This window comes from Gouania willdenowi, chromosome 5, assembly GCF_900634775.1.
Source record: "Gouania willdenowi chromosome 5, fGouWil2.1, whole genome shotgun sequence".
Classification (NCBI taxonomy): Eukaryota; Metazoa; Chordata; class Actinopteri; order Blenniiformes; family Gobiesocidae; genus Gouania; species Gouania willdenowi.
Window position 1 is genome coordinate 28,571,282 of NC_041048.1, and position 22,458 is coordinate 28,593,739.

A 22,458-nucleotide genomic window follows, 5' to 3' on the forward strand; every position below is an offset into this window, starting at 1 on the left:
ATTTATGTGATAAACTCAAGTAGCACCATGGCATTTTTAACCAGATGTTGAACCCAATGTTTAATATGAAGCCATGTTATGAAACTATATGTTGTGTGTGTATATATATATATATATATATATATGTTCTACTTATATTTGCAGATGGGCTCAGGGGATGAACCAGACGAGGGGTTGCCCACAGCTCCCGAGGTCAACCTTGATGAGATGGTGGCCCGACGACAGGAAGTCAAGGCTGTGGTGAGGCAGGATGTAAGAACGTTTGACAGATGTGAATTAAAATAAATTGGATGATCCTCTACCTGTGATCGTCTGTGCTTAGTGATTCTTATTGGTCACATGATGTCATGATATACATATTGGATTGACATGTTAGTTAGTAGTCGGCGTTCATTTATGCATGAATTTGGAGATTTATCACAAATTATCATGTGTATCATGTTTTTGTATAATCCTTGTTGACATATATTTTCAGGCAAAGATGAACTCTGAGAAAGCTCAGGAGAAGCAAAAGGAGACATACAAATGACACAAGGCGAAAGGAGTGAAGACTTTCTCCTTTTCCAACGGAGACATCATCCTGCGTAGAGTTATGAAAAATGCTGTGCGTAAGGGTGGTAAAATGGAGTCTCTTTGGACTGGCCCGTACAGGTATATAAAGGCTGGGTTATTGCCCCCACTTGGTTAGCTGCTTCACAACTGGTGTTATGCTACCATTCCCTGCCTCATCCAAGCCACGTAAAAACACTGCAATTACTGTCACTGCCGTATACCGTACAACAGCAATCAAATTATGATTGACGTCTGCAAAGGCTGGTTCCACCGTGACTCTCAGAAGGTCCCCTGAGTAGTAACCGAATCGACAAAGTTCCTACGTTGGTTTTGTGAAGAGGATAGTGGCTAAAAAAAACATGTTTTTTAGAACGTATTCTATGCTGTTCTTTTATTGTTACATGCATTGTGTTTGGATTGCAAAAAAATACATGTTTTATAATATATTCTATGCAGTTTTTAAAAATTATTATTGCATGTATTGTGTTTGTACAAAAGAAATATGTTTTATAATGTATTCTATGCAGTTTTTTAAAATTATTACATGTATTGCGTTTGTATTAAAAAAAAAAATTATAATTTATTCAATGCAGTTTTTTTTTAATTTTTACATGTATTCTGTTTGGATAAAATAAAGCACATGTGGGGAAAAAACATGATTATAATATAGAAATCATTTATTTTCCAGACATGATTATAATATTCATTGCAGTAAATAACAGTTAACCTAATGTACCTTTATTTTTTTTAAATCAGTTTAATCCAGCACGAGTACATTACAGTACGTAGCAGTCACGTACTGAGATTATAAGAGAATCTCAGCACGGAGGTAAACTCAAACCGTGACACTGGCGCAAACAGTGTGAAATTTCCGTGTGGGACGTGAAGGCATCACTTGGTGAGGCGTACGGGGCGGGTCTTTTCCGAGCAGCCGCTACAGGGATGCCAAGATGGAAATTCAGGGGCATTCAGATGCCCGAAACAGAAACATACACTCTCAACATGGCGTCTTACACGGGACTTGTTTTGATTTAGCTGTCGCTAATACAGGCGGTTTACAGGACCTTTCGAAACAGCATGATAACAGCAACCACGCCAGGCCAAGGACCTCATTGTTTCACCTACCGGTGGAAAATGGCAGCCAGTTGGCTTGCTCTCCGACCAGCACACGGAGTGCCAAGGTCCAGCCTGACACTGCAACAGTGGTACTTCGTAACGTGAATATAGATAAAGAAATCATTGCATCTCTTGGAACTCAGAAAATTTTAAGGATGCCCGTGAAATCTGGAATAGCTGGGGATGACATAATTTTGCAAAAGGAGCTCCCCCAAATTGAAGGGGGAGAGGTGGTTCGGCAGCGACAGTTACCGTTTCCGCTCCCAGTTCTACGACTGCACCCAAAAGACGGTGCAGCAAAAGTGTCGTTCGTAGCTCGCCCAAAGGCTTCTGTTCCAGGTATTCTTAACTCAATGAAAGAGACGGACGGAAGTGTTAAAAGCTTGTTTATTTCGCGTGGCGAAGACAGGCCTACTCCCTCACATGACGAAGAAGGTAAACTAGAAAGTAAATGGACGGAGCTTTCAGAAGTATGGCAAAGTGGAACCACTGAGGCTCCATTTTGTAATTCTCATGTTGGCAGGAACCATCTTGATATCCAAAAAAGAACTGAACAAGCCGTAAGCGACTTGAGCGAATCTTCTGTGGTAGATCTCAAAGACACTGTGAGCCAACACACAGTCCAGGGCAATGACTTGTCTAACAAGTATGACCACATTTGTGATCAGAGCTGTTCAGAAAATGTTAAGGACAAAGTGGTGTCGCAGTCACTTGCCAATCAGGGCAGTTCTCTTATTCCAGCGTCAGTGGGCTTCGTGGAGGTTACAGACAAGTCAGAATTGAACTTGTATACAATGGGGCTTCAAGACAATCTAAAGTCAGCCCATGACTCTTTTTTAAGTCCTTCTACATGTGAACCCTTTCATGGTAATATTACAATAAATAACCAAAATCTAATAGTGACAATTGAAAATGGAATTCTGACCCTTGCTTCCCCATCCGAACGCAGAAAAGAGGACATAGTAAGCTTAAAAGAACACTTGCTATTGACAGACCATAAGGATATTGTTCTGCTAAACTATGACAGTGGTTCCAAATCTATTGGTACGATCAGTTCCCTTGCAGTAGCCACCTCCAACTATCAGAAAGGGCCCCAAACTGGTTTGTTGGTCAGTGACACTGAACTAGCTCTAGTAGATGACTGCTCCTTATCAGAGTTTGGCACTTCCTTGGAGTCCTACTTTACTGTCAAAAAAGAAACGGAAGTTTTTTGTGCTGTTGCAGATTGTGATGTGGTCAGTTCATCACCTAGAGCAGAGGACTGTGACAGAGATGACATCAGGCCTTTAGCCCTGGTCAAATCTAAGAAAGAGAATGTGTCCTCATTTTCTTGCCCAGAACCAGGCTGTTCTTGCATTTTTATTACTCGCCAAAAATTGAAGGTTCACCTTCTGAACCACACTGAAGACCCACGCCCGTATCAGTGCTCTGTGGATGGATGTGGCTGGGCTTTTGCAACCTCCTACAAGTTGAAGCGTCACCTTCAGTCTCACAACAAACAACGGCCCCACATTTGCCAGTTTGAAGGCTGTGGCCGCTCTTTCACCACAGTTTATAATCTTAAGGCTCACGTTAAAGTACATGAGCAGGACAATGCTTTCATATGCGAGATTTGTAGTGAGCGATTTCACAGTGCAACACGGCTGACAAATCACCAGAAGGTTCATTTCGAGCCACAGAGGCCACACAAGTGTGAATTTCCAGGTAATTACTGTTTGTAAAATTAAATCCTTTACCAAAGACTGTATATGTACATTGATAATTTGACCATGTAAGAGTGCATAGCAGAGCAAAATAAATACTCTAAATAATGGTTGGAACCTAAATATTCCTGAAATGCAGATGGGTGATGGATGCAGAATTTATTTTTTTCTTCCAGACTCCTATTTTTGTTATCAATAAGATTTAACCAACAAGGTATATAATGTAACGTGCTAAAAACTAACTTTTACCTTTTTCTCCAACTTTGTCTTCACAGGTTGTGGAAAAACCTTCATTACATTCAGTGCACTGTTCTCCCACAATCGAACACACTTTAGAGAAACGGGCCAGTTTTTGTGTAATTACCCAGGCTGTGACAAGATGTATGACAAAGCCTGTCGCCTTAAAATTCACCTGAGAAGTCACACTGGTAAGTACTACTTAATGAGTGGTAAGAGGTAATAGTGATCCCTTTTCTCATCAAAAAATGCACACTCACACTGACAATGTGTGCTGTGACATCACCCCCTCACCCAGCTGATCTGACCTGAACTGACACTACACTCAGCCCGGCATTGTTTTCTGTAAAGCATACATTATCATATTCATGTTCAACAATGGTTCCGAAACTTCCCACAGTCCCATACCCCTTCAGACATTTAACCTGAAGATATGTACCCCCTACTCCTATGGAAGCCCAAAAGATTCATAATTGAATAGATAAAAACAACATTTTGAAATAAATACCATTTTGATAAATAACAGACAAATATATAATATGGCCATTAAATTGTAAAATAAGAATATTATTATGAAATGTTTTATTATTCTTTAATATCTAATTATAATTTTTTTTTATTATAATTAAATATTTCATAATATTTAAGTTTTTAACACAAAAAAAAAATCCCAAAATAAATGGTGGTACTCCTTTAAGAATCTTTTCAATGAAGGAATATTTGTGATTTTTGCTACATATACTGTTGTCACATGTGTTCTGATTTGTATGTGGAAATGACATCAGGGGACGGAAAACTGTAGTGACACAGTTTGTAACCAGACTAATTGATTATTCCAGTTTCTCCGGTGGACCCAATCCACCTGAAAAAGCAGTGTTTCATCTCCGCATGCCACAGTATCCATTTTCTGCATCTTTGTCGTGCTTAACTAAACATTTAACGTTCATGTCTGAGCACGGCCTGACCGGTGTTAAATTATGTAGAATTAGGCTGGGATCTGACACAGCCCATCTCGGTGGTTGACACTGTAGTCACCGGCTTCAGTAGTTTATGATGGCTTACGCAAGGCGGACCTACAGTCACGTTAGCAGGGACCAGCTTGCTCCTCTAATGATGCTGTAAACTAGTATCTCCAGGTGAAAAATTATGATAATTTGCTTTGGACTTAATGTTATGATAAGTGCACTAATAAATGTTCCACAGTAGCATAATTTTATGGCAGCTTAATAAGAGTGAAAGCCTTAAAAGCAACTATAATATCCAGATTACTGAACAAAGTGCTGCAAAGTTAGGCAAACATAAGTTATCTTCAATGCGTATGGATATCTAGAGGTCTGCTCCAGCAGCAAAGCAAATTGCAGGTAAAAAAAGGCAAAAGATAGCAAAATGGGGAAATAGTGCTGTAAACCCAGGGTACACACTGTTTACGTTTACTTTGGATCTTGCAGGTGAGAGGCCATTTGTGTGTGACTCAGAGGGCTGTGGCTGGTCCTTCACCAGTATGTCCAAGCTTCTTCGACATAAAAGGTAAGTGTTTTTGTTTGTTAGTTTTTTTTTTTTAAATTGTCCCATTTTCACTTTAGTGGCTGCTTGTTCATTTTAAGATTAAATATATACTGCTGTTTTCAAAGGAGAAATGAAACACTCCAACACTTAGCCAAAATTGTCCATTGGAGCGTTTGTTATAAATCATGTATGTTACATATTTCCTTTATAACAAAATAAATAAATATAAGCTCTATACTTTTCAGCAGTCTTGGCGATGACGTTAGTGTATCGATACTATTACTGTACATAGGGCCCTATAAAATCTGTTTTATTTTTTCCAAATTTCGTTTTTTCCACTTTAATTTTTTAAATTCCGTTTTTTTTAAAGAAATATTTATCATTTTTTAAAGAAAATATTTGTTAAACTCCTGTGCGCAAACAAAATAAATACTAAAAAAAACAACAACTCATAATTAAACAAAAATGTATGTCAAAAATAAAGTAAGATACAAGGTAGATATAAGATGTAGTGAAATTGATTATTCTGACTGCTGTTTTTAATTATTTATTATGTCATATAAGGATGTGTGAGAACAGCATTGATGTCACCCAAATTCCTCTCAGGGATCAATGGTTTAATGACTCTGAGCAGGTTTATTGATTAAGTTTTGATCAACTTAGTTTAAATTAACATAATTTAAATTATCCTATCTTCTGTAGCTCTGATGAGATGTTGTTAGAATGTAACATTCTCTAATAACGTTGCTTTAACTGACTTTTATTTTGTAAACCGGAACTTCCCACTGAAACAGTTGTATTTGAGGTAGCTTGCTGACTGTGAATGTGTACCTACAAAAGGCTGGAATAAAAGAACTAAAAGACAAGATGGACTGAGTTATTCTTAGTTAGCCAGGCAGAACAGTACAAACACTGAGCAGGTGAAGATGATTAAAGCTGATCACGTTCTCACGGAGCACCGCTGCGCTACTCGAAAAAAGGGCATAGCTTTACAGGCACAGCAAAGTTAAAAGATACTTGAGGCTCTGTATTTAGGAGTCAGTGATGATTTGCGGTGTTTTTAGACAGTGTTTGTGGTGGTTTAAGAGTTGTTTCATGCAGCCAGGACAGGAGGAGAGAGCCGTGCTACTAATAAGCGGTACCCGGAAACATTTCCCCATTTAAAAAAAAAAAAAAAAAAAAAAAAGTTCATTGCCCCACGATGACGGCGTTTCATGCCGATTTTGTCCATTTCCGCGTTTAACCATTTTCATTTGTCGATTTCGTGATTCTGTTCGTGTTTTCCCGAGTTTTTATAGGGCCCTACATACATTTTGGTTTCAAAGAAGTTTTGAATGCAATATGTTTCTATTGTCTTTTTGCCTTAAGCATCGTTTGTGTACTTGTTTTTTTAGGAAACATGATGATGACCGGCGCTTTGTCTGTACAGAGGAAGGCTGTGGGAAGTCATTTACTCGGGCTGAGCACCTTAAGGGTCACAGTATCACCCATCTGGGCACTAAGCCATTTCACTGCCATGCAGAAGGTGCACAAAGTTGACTCAGTAGATGCTTGTTTTATCTAGAAAATATAAGTGTAATAACAGTCTCCCTTCTACAAATACACATATTTATCGTATTAATTCATTTTAGTTTATTTATTGCTAAAGTTATGTAATATTTGCTCTTGGTATTTGTAATTGTAGCCAAAAAAGTAGGTTGGTAAAAATATAAGGTTGACCTTTGTGCATTTCACAGGCTGCAGTGCAAAGTTTTCAGCACGTAGCAGCTTGTACATCCACTCCAAGAAGCACAAGCAGGATGCCGACTCGTCGAGATCACGCTGTCCACTGACTAACTGCTTTAAGCACTTCTCCTCCCGGAGCAACCTCAAGAGCCACATTGTTAAACATCATCAGCTTAATGCTGGTTTGTATGAAATCATTGTTTAAGTGTATTCACTCTTGGCAACTAGGTCACTTCTTAGATCATTAAAAATCCATTAAAAAACACAATGTATTAAATCTAGATTAATAAATTTAGTAGCTGGAAACATTTGAGGAAAATTGTTGTGAAGGATTTTTTTTAGCCAAAATATAATAAATGTAGCCCCAAGCCCTTTCATCCTGAAATGGAGTGATACATGTGGCTGAAAAAACAAATTGCTCCCAATCACAGCCGACTCCTATCGATCACTCCTATACATTTCTAAATCTTGGGTATGCAAATGGACCTTTCATTATTTGATCTGGTGCACATTGATGATTTTGTTTGTGCATGCGTACCACTTACTGTATGTGCACTCGTGTTTATATTTCAGTTTTTGACAAAATATGCTGTCTTATGATGACTACACACACCCATATTTATGAGCCGCTTTGTTTGTCTTTGTGAAGTCAAATTGCCATCCACCACATTTTTTGAAATATTTTGTTGTTGAGTAGATTTAAACTTACCCATGGTTCCCTGGTTCTTTCAACTAAGACATAAGTATTATACAAAAAACATGTAACATATAAATGGCTTACAGATTATTTTGAATTGCAAACTGGAAAGAAAAAGACTTTCCTTTTTTTTTTCAATCTAATTTCAAACAAGGATTTCCTATTGAATACAAGATTAGAGAATTCTTATGTAGTTACTGTGAAATATTTTCTTCTTTTTAGATATTCTAAACCAGATGGAGATACAACCCACTCTCACTCCTAGCAGTGAGCTGATCAGCTCTCCTCCAATGAATACTGCTGGACATGGTGGGACAGGGGGTGACCAACTACCGAGTTTGGACCTTGGCTCCATGTTGTCAGCTGTACCTGAAGGCACAATATGTTCTGCAGGTATTGGAGTGGGTATGAGCAGCTCCAGCAGCACATTCACAATGGACCTCTCTTTGGTCAGCCCAAGTATCCTTACCATAGATCCCTCTGTTGGATCTTTGCCTGGAACGAGCACTAGCAATTCATCTGATAAGGTAGCAGACCCAATTAATTTGGCAGCTAGTGCTAATACAGGCCCTGCAGGTGATGTAATTACTCCTAAAGGCACATTTAATCTGGATGATATGACGGTTTCCCCAAGAGTCCTAAGAAGTTTGACATCTCTTACTATGCATGATTGTGAGGCCTCTTTGGATCCATCCTTGGAGCATCCAATAAGACCATCCAACACTCTGAACCAGGAACCCTCAACCTCTTTGGCCAATGCCAGTGCACCTGAGCTGCTGGACTTACCATCTAAAGTGGTGGAGTTAGGTGGCCCGGCAGGTGCCGGAACTCTGCCTGGATGTGTTGAAGTACTTGGAGCTCAGGAAAGCGGAAAAGTCTCTACTCAATTAGTGTATCCAAGAAGCAGCTCCAGCACCAAAAAAGACACCGATCCCAACTTGGTGTCACCCAGCAGCATTCTGGTGAGCAGCCTACACATGGTCACAGATGAAATGCCTATTATGTCAGAATTATTTAGATTTCAAAACATTTTTGCCTAGTAATTAATGTTCTGCTTTTGGTTTACTTGTTTGACAAACACTGAAGAAATTCAACATTTTCAGTAATTTGCTCAGAAATTGTGCAGTTTTTTGGGAGCCTCTTCATCTTTCTAAAAAGATCATGGCAGTCTAAAGCCACGTTATCCACTTAATTCTTGTGCCTGGTGATTCCCAATTATTGGTACGACTGTTATATTTATGAATTACATGTAAAATAACTAAAGAAAGAAATAGGCCTTAAGTTGAACAGCTGACTCCATTTTCTATTCTATACTATACTAACGATAGAACAACTTTTTCTTCCTGTGGATTATCCAACTACAAACATAATAAGATAGCTTAATGTGTTTGATGAATAGAAACATGAGTATAATCACTAACTGAACTGTGTGATAGAATTGTTCTTTATTAGCCACAAGCTAAATGCACTTTTGCTATTAGTGAAGTTTGATCCGTAATCATATCTACTATTGCCCACAAGGAGACATTTTATATGCTTCTAAATGCTGTTTATTCAATATTGACAATACAGCTACTGTCCTATAATCTGTGTGGATGAAAAGAACATAGTTTTCTAGACCATCTATACAGTACCAATTAGGGATGTAACGATTAATCGTAAGGCAGTTAAAAATCGATTCATAGGTATCACGGTTGATATCGATTTTCTGACAATTGAATCGCAGTACTTTTTTTAACCAGCAGAGGGCGCTATTCGGAAGTGTTGGCGGTGGGCGGAGTCTGCTAATACATTCTTTCTGGCCGCCTTCTACTCTTAAATATGTTAATAAATGATTCATTACCCCTTTAGCAAAGAATATCTGTAATATTACTTGAATATCTGTAAAAGTCACGTTTTTTTATTAGCTCTGTCTGCTAGCATAGCATCTCTTCTTCACTGCAAGATATCTGCATGCCAACCGACCACTGGGTTACCAGCGCCCTCTGCTGGTCCAAACAAATATGACGTAAATCAGTGCAATGACGGTTTTTTTTTTTTTTAAAGTCCAATTGGTAAGGCACAAAATACATTTTCAGTTGCACTTTTAAAAGAAAAAGAACTATTATGCAGTTTTGCATTGTTTATTATAGAACCAGAATTTAAATTAATAGGCTTCATTTTCATTTGTATTATTCCTTTATTTATTTAATTCAAGATTTAGTTTTAGTTAAATTGCATTGTTTTGAATAGTTTATCAAGGAATTCTTTTGACAATGAAAAATAAAAGGAAAATAATACAGTATTTTCTAGTTTTTTCCCCAAAAAAAAGATTTGTCTACAGTCCCATTTTGTAAATGAAAAAATCGTGAGAGAATTGTATCGTGAACCCAGTATCGTGAATCGAAGTTGAGTGAATCGTTACAATCCTAGTACCAATATATCTTCTAACAATCATGTTAGGTGTTAGCATCATTGCTGTTTTCCCATTTTGATTTGGTACCCGATTAAGATTTTTAATATTTGGAGAAAAACATTAATAAGCTGATTATATATTTATTTACTACTTTACCATGAAATATTTAATGCAGTGCACACCCTTCACCTCTACCGAACGAAGGATACATTTAGGCTGTATGAAACATGTTTTCTGTGCTGTCCAATTTCAACAGTATAAAGTGCTTGAAGAAAGATGAAATGACCTTACATTGGTTTACTTGGCTTCCTGAAAAAAGGAGCAAGCGGGTCATAAAATGGGTGCATGGGTTTACTTAGCTTGAATATTTGGCGCTTTTGGTTTACTCATGTCTCACACTGGTGATTCCAGTTTTTATCCATACTCCTGAGGGCAGATTTATTATGGATGACTATGGCTCAGGTGGTAGACTGGTCGTATTCTGATCAAGAGGTTGGGGGTTTGACCCCAGGGCTATACCTGTCAAAGTGTCCTTGGGCAAGACACTGAATCCTAAGTTGTTCCTATTGGTCGACTAGCATCTTGCATTGCAGCTTTGTCCCATTGGTGTGTGAATGGGTGAATGAGCTGATATTGTGAAGCGCTTTGGGACTACCTTGGTGGTTAGAAAGTACTATATAAATCAAGTCTATTTACCATTTTACTACAGCTTAAATATTTTGGAGGTGCAATTTTCTTACCTGCTGCACCTCATTTACTGCAGCGTAAATTCATGCACGTGCAGATGTAGTTCAGACCGCCTTATTTAAATTAGGTTTTTGCATATTTTTAAAGAGATAGAGTATGCAGAATTGAATTAGAAGCCGTTGAATTGGAGGTGACACAAGGGCGCATGTTCTCTCTGCTCTGAGTAGATAATTGCACAAACACACTCTCTTTCAATGAATACACTGAATTTAGTGAATACATAAATTTATGTAGCAAATGTAAAAAATAAAAAGCTGTTACTTAGACTTAAAAATGTAATGTTAGTTTTTGCTGATGTAATGTGGCTATAACATTGATTGTTATCAATAAATCAACCTCCTGGGCAACTTCATGTCGCCCAGGCAAAGGTAAATAATAGCATGTAGTATGGTACAGACTTACGGTTTTAAAGCCTCTTCTTGTTGTGGTTTCAACGATATATCCAGGTCTTTTAAGACAAAGCAGAGCACAGCTCCGAACATCTTCTCTGTGCCGGGTGCTTAATTTGTTTTGACACTGCTTGGCACAGGAGATATGACGTTTTTTTCTGTACGGCTTTGATTGGCTCAGTTTCTTTCGAACCGAGGAAGTGAGCAGAAATAGCAGCATTACCATACTCAGCTCCTTACAAAGAGTAAGGAACTGGGTGTGGCTTGTCGCCAGGCTACAATTTAGTGTCTCCCATTACTTTTCTGGTTTTCGCTTATCCTTCGGGAGTAAATATTTTGTATTTTTGCCTTTCTCTGACATATCTTCTTTCAGCTATCTTATTTAGGGGTCCAGGCAGAGGTGCTATGTGGGCAACTTGGTCGTGACCTCGCTGGAGGTCTGTAGTGCATGTTTGTTTTCCCGGGAGACAAACACTAGGGTTCTGCGAACATTGTGAATGCATGGCAGTATGTGTATCTCAGTCTTAGGGCCTGTACTATGAATCTCGATTTCCTCTTTCACACTGACTTCCGGGATTCATTCGATGTGTGCTGTTCGGTGGATAACCTCTTATCTTATTTTAAGATAAGTGTACAAGAAATCTAAAATAGCCACTTGTCAACCACTTACTAAATACAATTATAGGATTAGAGCCTGGTAGGTTGACCTCTATTATCATTGAAATGATGTGAAGATTCCTACTAGTGCTGGGCGATATGGACCAAAACTCATATCACAATATATTTTCTCAAAATGGTGATATACGATATAAATCTAGATAATTTTATCAAATAAAGTCTGTCCAGAAAGACAATTCTGGGTTAAATTTGCTGATGCAAAATGCTACACAGAGACATTTATTAACTAACAGCTGCACAATATGTGCACTCAGAAATGCATCTAACTGATCTTAACATGTTGTTCTGAGAAGTAAAAGCAGCGACTCCTAAAACTAGTATTTTGTTTCATATGATATATGAAATATTATAGTTTTCTCTATCACCAAAAATGCAAAACTCGATACATCTTGAATCTCGATATATCGCCCAGCTCTAATTCCTAAATTATAAAACAGCCTAAATAAAAACATAAATGTGTACATGAAGCACATGTGTTTATTTAAAATACTTTTATATACAAGTCAATGCATTGAATATTTACTGTGAATTTCACATTGCTTGTCTTTAAGTTAAAGATCAACATTTTATTTTCATTACATATTTTCTTTTAATTTCTCATGTTCACTCATGTGGTTCTCTGGTATTCACTAATAACTTATTATACCCATTTGTTGCAGACTTTACATTCTTAAACACTTTTTTAATGCAGTGTATTTTTGTGGTGCTTGTGATTGGCTGATTTTTCATGGTTCCTTCCTCTGTGGTAGACTTTAAAATCTCAGTTATTAATCTAACAGAACGTGTAACTGTGTCTCACCCTGATGCTCTTTAGGAAGATAAACTCTTGTCACATTTCACAATGTATTTACACCAGTTCTTAGTTTTTTTCTCTCGCCGGAACGTCTTCATTCATTCATCCATCTTCTCTGTTCTGAGTTGTTTCCGGGTTTTTTGCAGCACTAATCTCGCGAGAGCTGCCACCAAGCCAGGCCATTCCAGGTTGCAGTTCTCGCGAGGCCAATGACGGCGTTCAGTTTAGTAAGGCATCTTTTAATTATTATTACATTAAAATACGGGATATTTACGGGAAAATAATAATACGGGAAGATGGTGGGAAAGAGGAGTAAAATACGTGAGTTTCCCGGCCAAAACGGGATACTTGACAGTTATTTTATGTGTCCAAATGAAATAGGAATAAAAATGATTTTAAGAGATGAAGATGGTTTTACTCAGAATTTGTTTCTCAAACTGATTTAAAGAATTGAGGTATTCAAAATACAAGTAGCTGCAAAATCTAACGCATCCTTTCTGTTGGTCAGGAGATTGTTGGTTCAGCCAGGACTGATTACAGAGCTATTCAGCTGGCCAAAAGAAAGAAGCAAAAAGGTCCACCTGTCCACTCTGGTAATGCACACTTTTTTATTTGACTATATTAAACATTTGTTTCATTTTAAAAATATGCACATCTGTTGCTGAACATAATGAGTTGTAAAATGAAAAATGGAGCTACATGTCTGATCCAGGAACTATGAACCAGTGGAAAAGTAAAGTAGCAAAGACTACTGTGGAATCAGCGGTGCTGGCTACCTCATTGGTTACGTTTGATGATGTAGCTACAACAGCGAATGAGGGCATGGTTCTGCGTGACTCTGTTCCTAGGACCCAGTATGTACAGATTCAGCTGTTGCAGGTGAGGACACCAAATACCTAATTCAATTATAATAGGCTTCCACTCCTGGCAAAACTATACCTAATGCTAACTGCATTAGCATTACACCGGTATCTGCATTTACAGATACCGGTGTAAATACATACTCTAGAAAACAAAATTGGCTCACCTTTACTCAAGTCGAGTACAGGTGTAAAATGCACCTGTACAGGTGTTTTTCAAGACTGACATCTTCACATAGAGGCTCACCTGCAATAATTACTGGTATATTTAAACTCAAGGTCACTGCTGACATGAGTGAGTAATATTTGGCTTCTCTTTTCTAGGATCTGTTTAATTTCTTATTTACTACTGGTATGTTCATGCACCACAAGTTGGGTGTTTCTGTATATCTCACTTGAAATCTAGCTGCTATGCTATTGTCAACTAAGATTCCTTTTCAGAACCTGTAAAAAAAAAAAAAAAAAAAAAAAAGAAGCCGACTTTGATGACTTCTTAACCAGTAACCCATTGTGGGTACACAAAACTTGTTGGCTTTTTTCTATTCTGTTCATGCTGATTTATTTATTTATTCATTTAAATTATGGTTAATTTATTTAATAGAATTTAAGACCGTAATGAAATAATTTAAAAATGAAAGGAGTAGAAATTACAGATGTGTTCAATCAATGTAGCAAGTAAACGTAAAAGGTGCTTCAAAAAAGAAATAATCAAGGAAATGGACACTAAAAATCCCAATTGAGTTATGTAAGAAAGTAGAAAGAAAAGGGTTGGTTGACATAGGGGTTTGTGTCACAATCAATATACTGTATATCTCTCCCTAGATGGCTTTGATAGTAAAATATTCATTATTTAAAGCAGCATTTCCTGTTAGGTTTGAAACCAGGGGCCTGGGCGAGTGATAACTTTCACTACACAGGAACAAAGAAGTTTGTTCTGGATGCTATCAAAACTGGTGCTAATCAGTTTGTTTACACCTAGGATGACCCTGCCAGTGATGGTGACCTGGCCTTTCAGCTGAGCACCCAACCCACCAGTTCCCACTCTCAACTCACCGTTGACCTGCCAGTCAATATTTTACAGGTACCAGGTCTACATTAAAATCTTTTTTGTGCCATAGTTTTTCACAAAACAATTTGATTTTCAAATCATCTTTAAAAAAATGGCGTAGTTGCAATGGTTGTACACACCCTTTCCGAAATATAGAATATCAAGGAAAAGTTGTTTAATTTCCATAATTCCATTAAAAAAGTTAAACTTTCATAGATTATAGATTCAGGGCCCACAATTTAAACAATTTCAAGAATTTATTTATTTTTACATAAAATGGGCTTCCAGCTCATAAAACCCACAAAAAAAATAAAAAAAAAATAGAATACTGTGAACAGAACCCAAGCTGCTTGAGGGCCAGTGTGAAATACCCACTGTCAGTCATGATTTGGGGTGCAATGTTCTGTTCTATTCCTCATCCGTCTTCCTCCAAACCCTTGGACCTTGATTCCCAAATGAAAGACACACTTTACTTTCTTCGGAAAAGAGGACCTTGGACCGCTGGCCAACAGTCCAGTCTTTCTTCTCCTCTTTTTTTCTGCAAAAACTGAAAAGTAAATGGTGATTTCTTCACAGTATTCTAATTTTTTGAAATCCTGTTTTTGTGGGGTTCATGAGCTGGAAGCCCAAGTTATGTAAAAATAAACAAATAAATACTTGAAATCGTTTAAAATCTTGGGCCCTGAATCTATAATCTTTGAAAGTTTAACTTTTTGAATGATATTCTAATTTTTTGGAAAGGGTCTGTATATGAAATTATATTGCACTAGGACAAATATCTAAACTTTCTCTTGGTGGTAATTTTACACATCTATTTATATACGCACTCTCAGAATCAGAATCAACTTTATTGACCAAGTAATGTATTGAATACACACGAGGAATTTGTCTTGGTGAACTGTGCTCTCTCTGATAGTGTAAACATTAAATAATAATAATCAACTAGAATAAAGAAAAATAAATAAAAAAGAAGTATAACATACATATAAAGAGTAGTTAGACTAATAATAACAATGAACTAGAAAAAATAAAATAAATAAAAAAAGAAGTATAAAGATAAATATAAAGAGTAGTTCGACTAATATGTGCAAACTAAATAAAATAACAAGATAATTATAATATAGTAATAATAATAATAATGAAATGAAATAAAAATACAATAATAATAATAAGATAATAGTGCAGTAGTGCATTGACGAGTAGTGCAGGTGAACATTTAAATGAAAATATGTCCATGAACATTCTCAGTGACAGGTTGATCCAGGGTTGTTATGTTTAGTTCCATGGTGATTTCACAGTAACAGAAACAGGTCTGACACTCTGACTGTTTAGTGTTGATCAGAGTGACAGCCTGGGGGAAGAAACAGTTTTTATGGCGGGTAGTTTTGGCCTACAGTGATCTGTAGCGTCTGCGTGAGGGGAGGAGTTTAAACAGATTGTGTGCAGGGTGTCTGCAGTGATGCTACCTGCCCGTTTCCTGACCCTGGACAGGTGTAAGTCTTGGATGGAGGGCAGATCAACACCAATGATCTTTTCTGCAGTCCTGATTATCCTTTGTAGTCTGTGTTTGTCTAGTTTGGTTGTAGATCCAAATCAGACATTGCTGGAGGTGCACAGAACAGACTGAATGATGGAGGTGTAGAACATGATCACCAGCTCCTGGGGCAGGTTGAACTTCCTCAGCTGACGAAGGAAGTACATCCTCTGCTGTGCCTTTTTCCTGGGTGTGTCTATGGGGGAGGTCCACTTCAGGTCCTGTGAGATTGTGGGTCCCAGGAACCTGAAGGAGTCCACGGTAGCCACTTTGCTATTCAGAATGGTAAGGGGGGGGGGGATTTCTCCTGAAGTCCACTATCATCTCCACATTCTTGAGTGGGTTCAGTTCCAGGTGGTTCTGACTGCACCAGAGAGCCAGCTGTTCCACCTCCCGTCTGAAGGCAGACTCGTCCCCATCCCTGATGAGACCGATGACGGTGGTGTCGTCTGCAAACTTCAGGAGTTTCACAGAGGGGTCCCCTGAGGTTCAGTCATTGGTGTAGAGGGAGAATAGAAGTGGGGAGAGAACACACCCCTGAGGGGTGCCAGTGCTGAGTGACCGGGTGCTAGATGTGATGCTTCCCAGCCTTACTTGCTGCTTCCTGTCAGTCAGGAAGTTGGTGATCCACTGACAGGTGGAGGCTGGCACTGTGAGCTGGGTGAGTTTCTGGTGAAGGATGTCCGGGATGATGGTGTTGAACGCAGAGCTGAAATCCACAAACAGGATCCTAGCGTAGGTCCTGGGGAGTCGAGGTGACGCAGGATGTAGTTCAGTCCCATATTGACTGCATCCTCGACCGACCTGTTTGCCCGATAGGCAAACTGCAGGGGGTCCAGCAGGGGTCTTGTGATGTCCTTCAGGTGGCTCAATACCAGCCTCTCAAAGGACTTCATGACTACGGACGTCAGGGCAATAGGTCGATTGTCATTGAGTCCTGTGATGGCAGGTTTCTTTGGGACTGGGATGATGCTGGAGCTTTTGAAGCAGGAAGGTACTACACACAGCTCCAGTGATGTATTGAAGATCCGTGTGAAGATGGGGGCCAGCTGCTCGGCACAGGCTTTCAGGCAGGAAGGAGACACTCCGTCTGGTCCTGGAGCCTTTTTGATCTTTTGTTTCTTGAATAGCTGGCACACATCTCTGAAGCGAAGCCCCGCCCACCAGCGACACATCTAACTCTGTGAGTTTCACTGCATGCTGAAGCGAGGAGCTGCGCTCCTTTTTCTCCTCTCACAAACATGAACCACCAGTGAAAAAAGCCGGTGTGATTAGCGGCTAATGCTATCCTAGCTCAGTGCCAACTTTCAAAGATGAAAACTACAGAGAGAACTTTTACCTGCTACTACCTCCTCGCTGATTCTCCTCCACGCCAAATCCTTACTAGTCCGGTCCCGGTTATAAAGGCCGTGTCTTCTACTCCATGGTTGAATGGGTGTCCGTGTTGACGGCCTGACGTCATCATCAACGAAGACTCTGATTGGCTTTTGTTGATTGGCTCTGTCTACTCCAGTGGTGGCGAGTGCTGGCAGGCAAACTAGCTGCTTCGTGGGTCGCCGGGTCGTCTCGGCATAGCAGTCCAAAGCTGCGTAGGTTTCCCCTCATATTGGCCTTGGCTGCCGGCAACGTTTAGTTCGAGTAGTGACTTGTGATCATATATCATCGTACAGCTAAAACGTTGCGAGTTAATATAGCTAAACGGGTAAATCAACATAGTTGACACGAGCCAGTGCAGCAGCAGCCATCAGAGGCACAGCTCACTAATTCTCCTTTTGCACAATTTTTCATTGTTAAGTTGTTTGATATGCTTATTTGAATATTTGTATTGTTTAGATAGTTGGTTTAGTGTTTTGTTAATATAAAAAAATTATTTATACAGTATTTTTTTTACTGTTTTATTTATACATATATAGTGTTTTATTTAGAACAATTTATTTTGTATTTTTCATTTATTTTGTGTGCCATATTGGTAAAAATTTTCAGATTAATGTTCATTGAAAAAAAAGTAAGGTATCGATAATGTACCGGATCGATAAGAATAGTAGTATAGTCGTATACCCATCCCTAATGTTGAAGAGGTAAAGCCACAGATTTCTTTGCTTTATTGTTGTAATCTGTGCTTTAAAATTTACATTTCATATTTATTTAAAGTTTAAATAAATCTGAAATTGTTTATTATGAAACAAATTGATTTATTGCTTGTGTTCATTGAAAAATACATGACAAGAGGCCCTTGAAAAAATAATCGCATATTAATTTGCAATCACAATATTAAGGAAAAAAAACTCGCATTTAGATTATTTTCCAAAATCATTCAGCCCTAAATATAATTAAAACTTAAAAACTGAGATCCAAAAGGTATGGTTTTGTTTCTTGTAGGATGTTGGGAATGTTGAAGTTTCAACTACAAGTCAACTTATAAACTGAACTGTCATCCTTCTTACAGGAACCTTCAGTGATGCCAGAGGATGACAATGCTTCTGACAACACTCAATTCACTGGAAGTACAATCAATCTTCAGGATTTGGAGTGACCCCATGTTTCTGTGCTTGTCTGAATATTTTGTCCCTATTTGTTGAGATTTTTTCATCCAGGATGATGAAAACTCTTTGGAATTTTTTTTTTATATATTTGTCTTTTGTGGTCTAATTTTAAAACCTCAACTGTTATATTGCTTTGACAGTTTTAAATAATTTCTTTTTTATTTATAATTAATTTATTATTATTAAAGTTTACAACATAGCATGGCCAAATTATATAATCAAGCAAAGCACAATCAGAAAACTGAAACTTTAAATTTATTTAACTTAATAGAAAATGGTGGTTTTTACTTAAAATGTTTATTAATCAAACCACTGTTCAGATAACTCAAAACCCAGAAATCAAACCATGTATTAAAAAATGAAACATTTGTGATCTGGTTCATTTGTATCATATTTGTTTGATTGTATTTTATTGTGTGAAAAATGATATATGGTATGTTATATCGATAGTGTAATTACAGATATTTTTTTTTCCAGTTTGGTCTGATCACCGAAACTGTTTTAAGTTACAGTTTATATAGATATATGATTCTAGGCAACTAAAATAGAAAGTCTTACAAGATTGATAAAATACTTTGCAGACAGTTTTATTCAAAAATTGACATTTTATTTATTTGGTCTTCCTGTGAGTGGACAATTCATGGCATACATGTTTCACATTGGCATTTGCGAGCTACAGAGTTTTCTTCCCACAGATGAGGAACAGGTCTAATAGTGGCTTTGTAGCCATAATCCTTTTACAAGGTGAACAGAATTTATTTTGCAGTGAATCAAAGCTAAAACTTTCCAAGTAAGCTGAAAAAAAGCAAAAAAATAATGAACTCTTTCTCATACAGTTTGAGGCTGCAGTGTTGTAATCTATGTAGGGGTGACAAACTTATCTTTTCTCAGCCTATGTAAGCCATATCAGGCCAAAGTAAGCTTTAAAAGAAGAACAAATTTAAACCATCTCAAACCGTTTGAGGTTGCAGTGATGGAATTAATGTCAAAAGGACAAACAGACCATATCTGTGTACAGAAGCCACTGTATGCCAAAATAGGATAATCATTAAAATGAACAATGACATTCTTATAAAATTTGAGGTTGCAGTGATGGAATTTATGTATGGGTGGCAAGCTTGTGTATAGAAGTGGTTTCAGGCAAAAGTAAAATGAAAGTTAAAAAAGAACAAAGAATGAACTCCATCTCAAACAGTTTGAGGATGCAGTGATTAAATCAATATCGGAGTGTCCCCTAGTGATGGTGAGATGAAGCCTCATGGGGCATTACTACGGTGGCTGGGAAGTGTCAGGTGAATGCATTTACAGAAACGAACATGAATGCAAACCGGCCACAACGGAAGTGTTTCCGACGGACCGGTATTGCAGTCGGACGGGTATTATGATGTGATGGCCTGATATGAAAAATATAAGAGTATCCTAATCAACTTTCACTTACTTTCATACGTGTTTCGATGTCTTCTTCTTGTTCTTAACTGTTCTGGTGGGTTAAAAACATCTGCCAGAAACGTGTCCATCTGTAATACCGGTCCGTTGGAAACACTTCAGTTGTGGCCATTTTGCATTCGTGTTGTGACCTTTTTGCATTTGTGTTCATTTCTTTAAATGCATTCACCTGACACTTCCCGGCCACCGGGTTTCCGCAACGGAAGTGTTTCCGATGGACCGGTATTACAGACGGACACGTTTCTGGCAGATGTTTTTAACCCACCAGAACAGTTAAGAACAAGAAGAAGACATCGAAACGCGTATGAAAGTAAGTGAAAGTTGATTAGGATACTCTTGTATTTTTCATATCAGGCTATCATATCATAATACCCGTCCGTCTGTAATACTGGTCCGTCGGAAACGCTTCCGTTGTGGCCAGTTTGCATTTGTGTTTGTTTCTGTAAATGCATTCACCAGACACTTCCCAGCCACCGTACTGCATCACTCATACAAGCTTTCCTTCCAAAAGAAGATTTGCACTTTTCCCACTTTGTCAGACTCATCACCAGTAAGTGAAAATCCAGTTTCTAAGGACCCGGTACGCACCTGGAACGAGCATGTGTGACGGCCTTATGTAAACGTATCATCAGAATGATTGACAATTAGGAGGACCAATAAAATAGATGATCCATCAAGGTAAAACCATAATAACATTGTCCACTATACCTTTAAACTAATTTCTCATTTTGTGTGCATCTACACTCTCCTCACTCTCAAAAATCTTCAAATGCTGTCTATCGCCCTCTAAACTTTATAAACTATATCTGAACCATCAAAACGCTATTCAAACTTTAACAACCCAAATATTTAAACTCTGAACTAACTGCAGCTCACTATCAAAGGCCCAATCCCAAGTCCTCAGTGACTTTTAGGTGCGCACCCGGTAAGTCTGTGAGGGCTCAAGTCTGTCCCATTGGAAAATCATCAAGTGTGTGAGGGAACTTCTGGTGACTTTTTAAGGCCTTCTTGTGCCCTTTCTGTAAGTGACCATCTCTGCAGACTTACTGTGTCATGGAATTTCCCATAGTTCATTGCATCTCCTGGGGAAACCAGCTGGCAGCTGCTTTAAAAGCGATGTAACACGAGCAAATTACGAACAAAAACATTGTAACATAGTGATTATTGTGGGCAAACACCATATACACAAAAGTTAATGGCAAAAAAAAAATCCATCTGTTTTTGCTGTTGAGGGCGATGTGAAATCACTTTTTCTGCGTAGCTCCTACGTGATACAGATCATATTGACAGTTTATGTGGAGATATTTAATTTAAGATACAGGATGATGGTCTACCTGCTGGGCATTGCTGCCTAACGCACCTCCACCGGTGCTTCTCTTGCATGTGTGTTAATCTGAACACCACCCTGGGCGTAAATGGGTATTCAGCTGGGGACCACCAGTCATAGATGTTTCGTTCCTTTAACCCCAGTACATCTCCTGGTGGTGGAGCGATGGCAGGGATCTCTCCCTGCCACCCCCTGCTGATGCCCTAGGTGTTATCTGCCCCCAACTCTTATGCTTCCTCCTCAACCATAGCCAAAAGCTGCCCTTTTCCGCCTCTTCCGCCAGTTCTTTAATGGCTTTTCGACACCCTGCTCCTGTGCATCCCATATTGCAAACAGGATGGGTTGTCTCGCTGGAGCCGAAGGACTGCCGTTAGCCTCCTGTCTGTATAACTGCCACCTCTGCCAACTTCCTCAACACCAGATCATGTCGCCACCTGTAGCGGCCTTGGGGCAACGCTATCTTGCAGCCCGACAGGATATGCTGGAGGCTTATGTGGCAAAATAGGAGGGATCTTTAAGTTAACAAGTGACAACGCCACCTAGGGTAAACCTAGGACCTTGCATAAAGGCAGACAGGCTCGTTTTACCTTCAATCATGGGGCAGAGACAGAACCTTTAAATATAACAAGCAAAGTTCTTTATTTCACAGCATTTCTTTAAAAGAGTACTCATTTCGTGTCCATTAGTGCAGGTGCGCAGGGAGGAGCGCTACAAGAAGCAGGTAGGAGGAGGGCGGAAGCATTCCACCCTGTCACATCTACCCCCCTCCTTTTTATCGTCGTCCCGACGATAGAAAATCAAGACCAAGGCCTAAAAATGACAGCCTGCAGATTGGAAGTGGGTTCCGGAGCCCTACCACCCCGCTCAGTAGTCTGGGGAAGCCGATACATGTTCGAATGTTGACCAGCCGTAGACCGAGTGGTTCGACGTAATGCTTGAGCACTGGTACTTGGTACATTTAGGTCAGCTACAGACGGTTCTTGAAAGGGTGTTGCCGTGGGCCCACTCGTCTGGCCAGGACCTGGGGCACCCACGACAAAGGCCCCCATAGGAGCCTGGAGAGAGACGCTAGGGGCGCCCACAGGCTGGTGGAATTCTGAGACTGAAAGCCACACGTCACTATCTGAAGAGTCCAAATCTTCAAGTGGGACCGAGTTTGGTA

The 22,458-nt window shown here is 38.9% G+C and overlaps 1 protein-coding gene across 1 annotated transcript; it reads left to right on the forward strand.

The window, feature by feature from the left end:
• Positions 1-1,341: 1,341 nt before the first annotated feature.
• On the forward strand, positions 1,342-18,896 carry LOC114463446 (zinc finger protein ZXDC). Its single transcript, XM_028446996.1, has 10 exons — positions 1,342-3,372; positions 3,647-3,799; positions 5,057-5,135; positions 6,509-6,639; positions 6,851-7,021; positions 7,759-8,498; positions 13,047-13,131; positions 13,251-13,417; positions 14,378-14,479; positions 18,427-18,896. The coding sequence occupies exons 1-10, from the start codon at positions 1,503-1,505 to the stop codon at positions 18,511-18,513; spliced, it is 3,585 nt and encodes a 1,194-aa protein (XP_028302797.1). The 5' UTR covers positions 1,342-1,502; the 3' UTR covers positions 18,514-18,896.
• Positions 18,897-22,458: the final 3,562 nt, after the last annotated feature.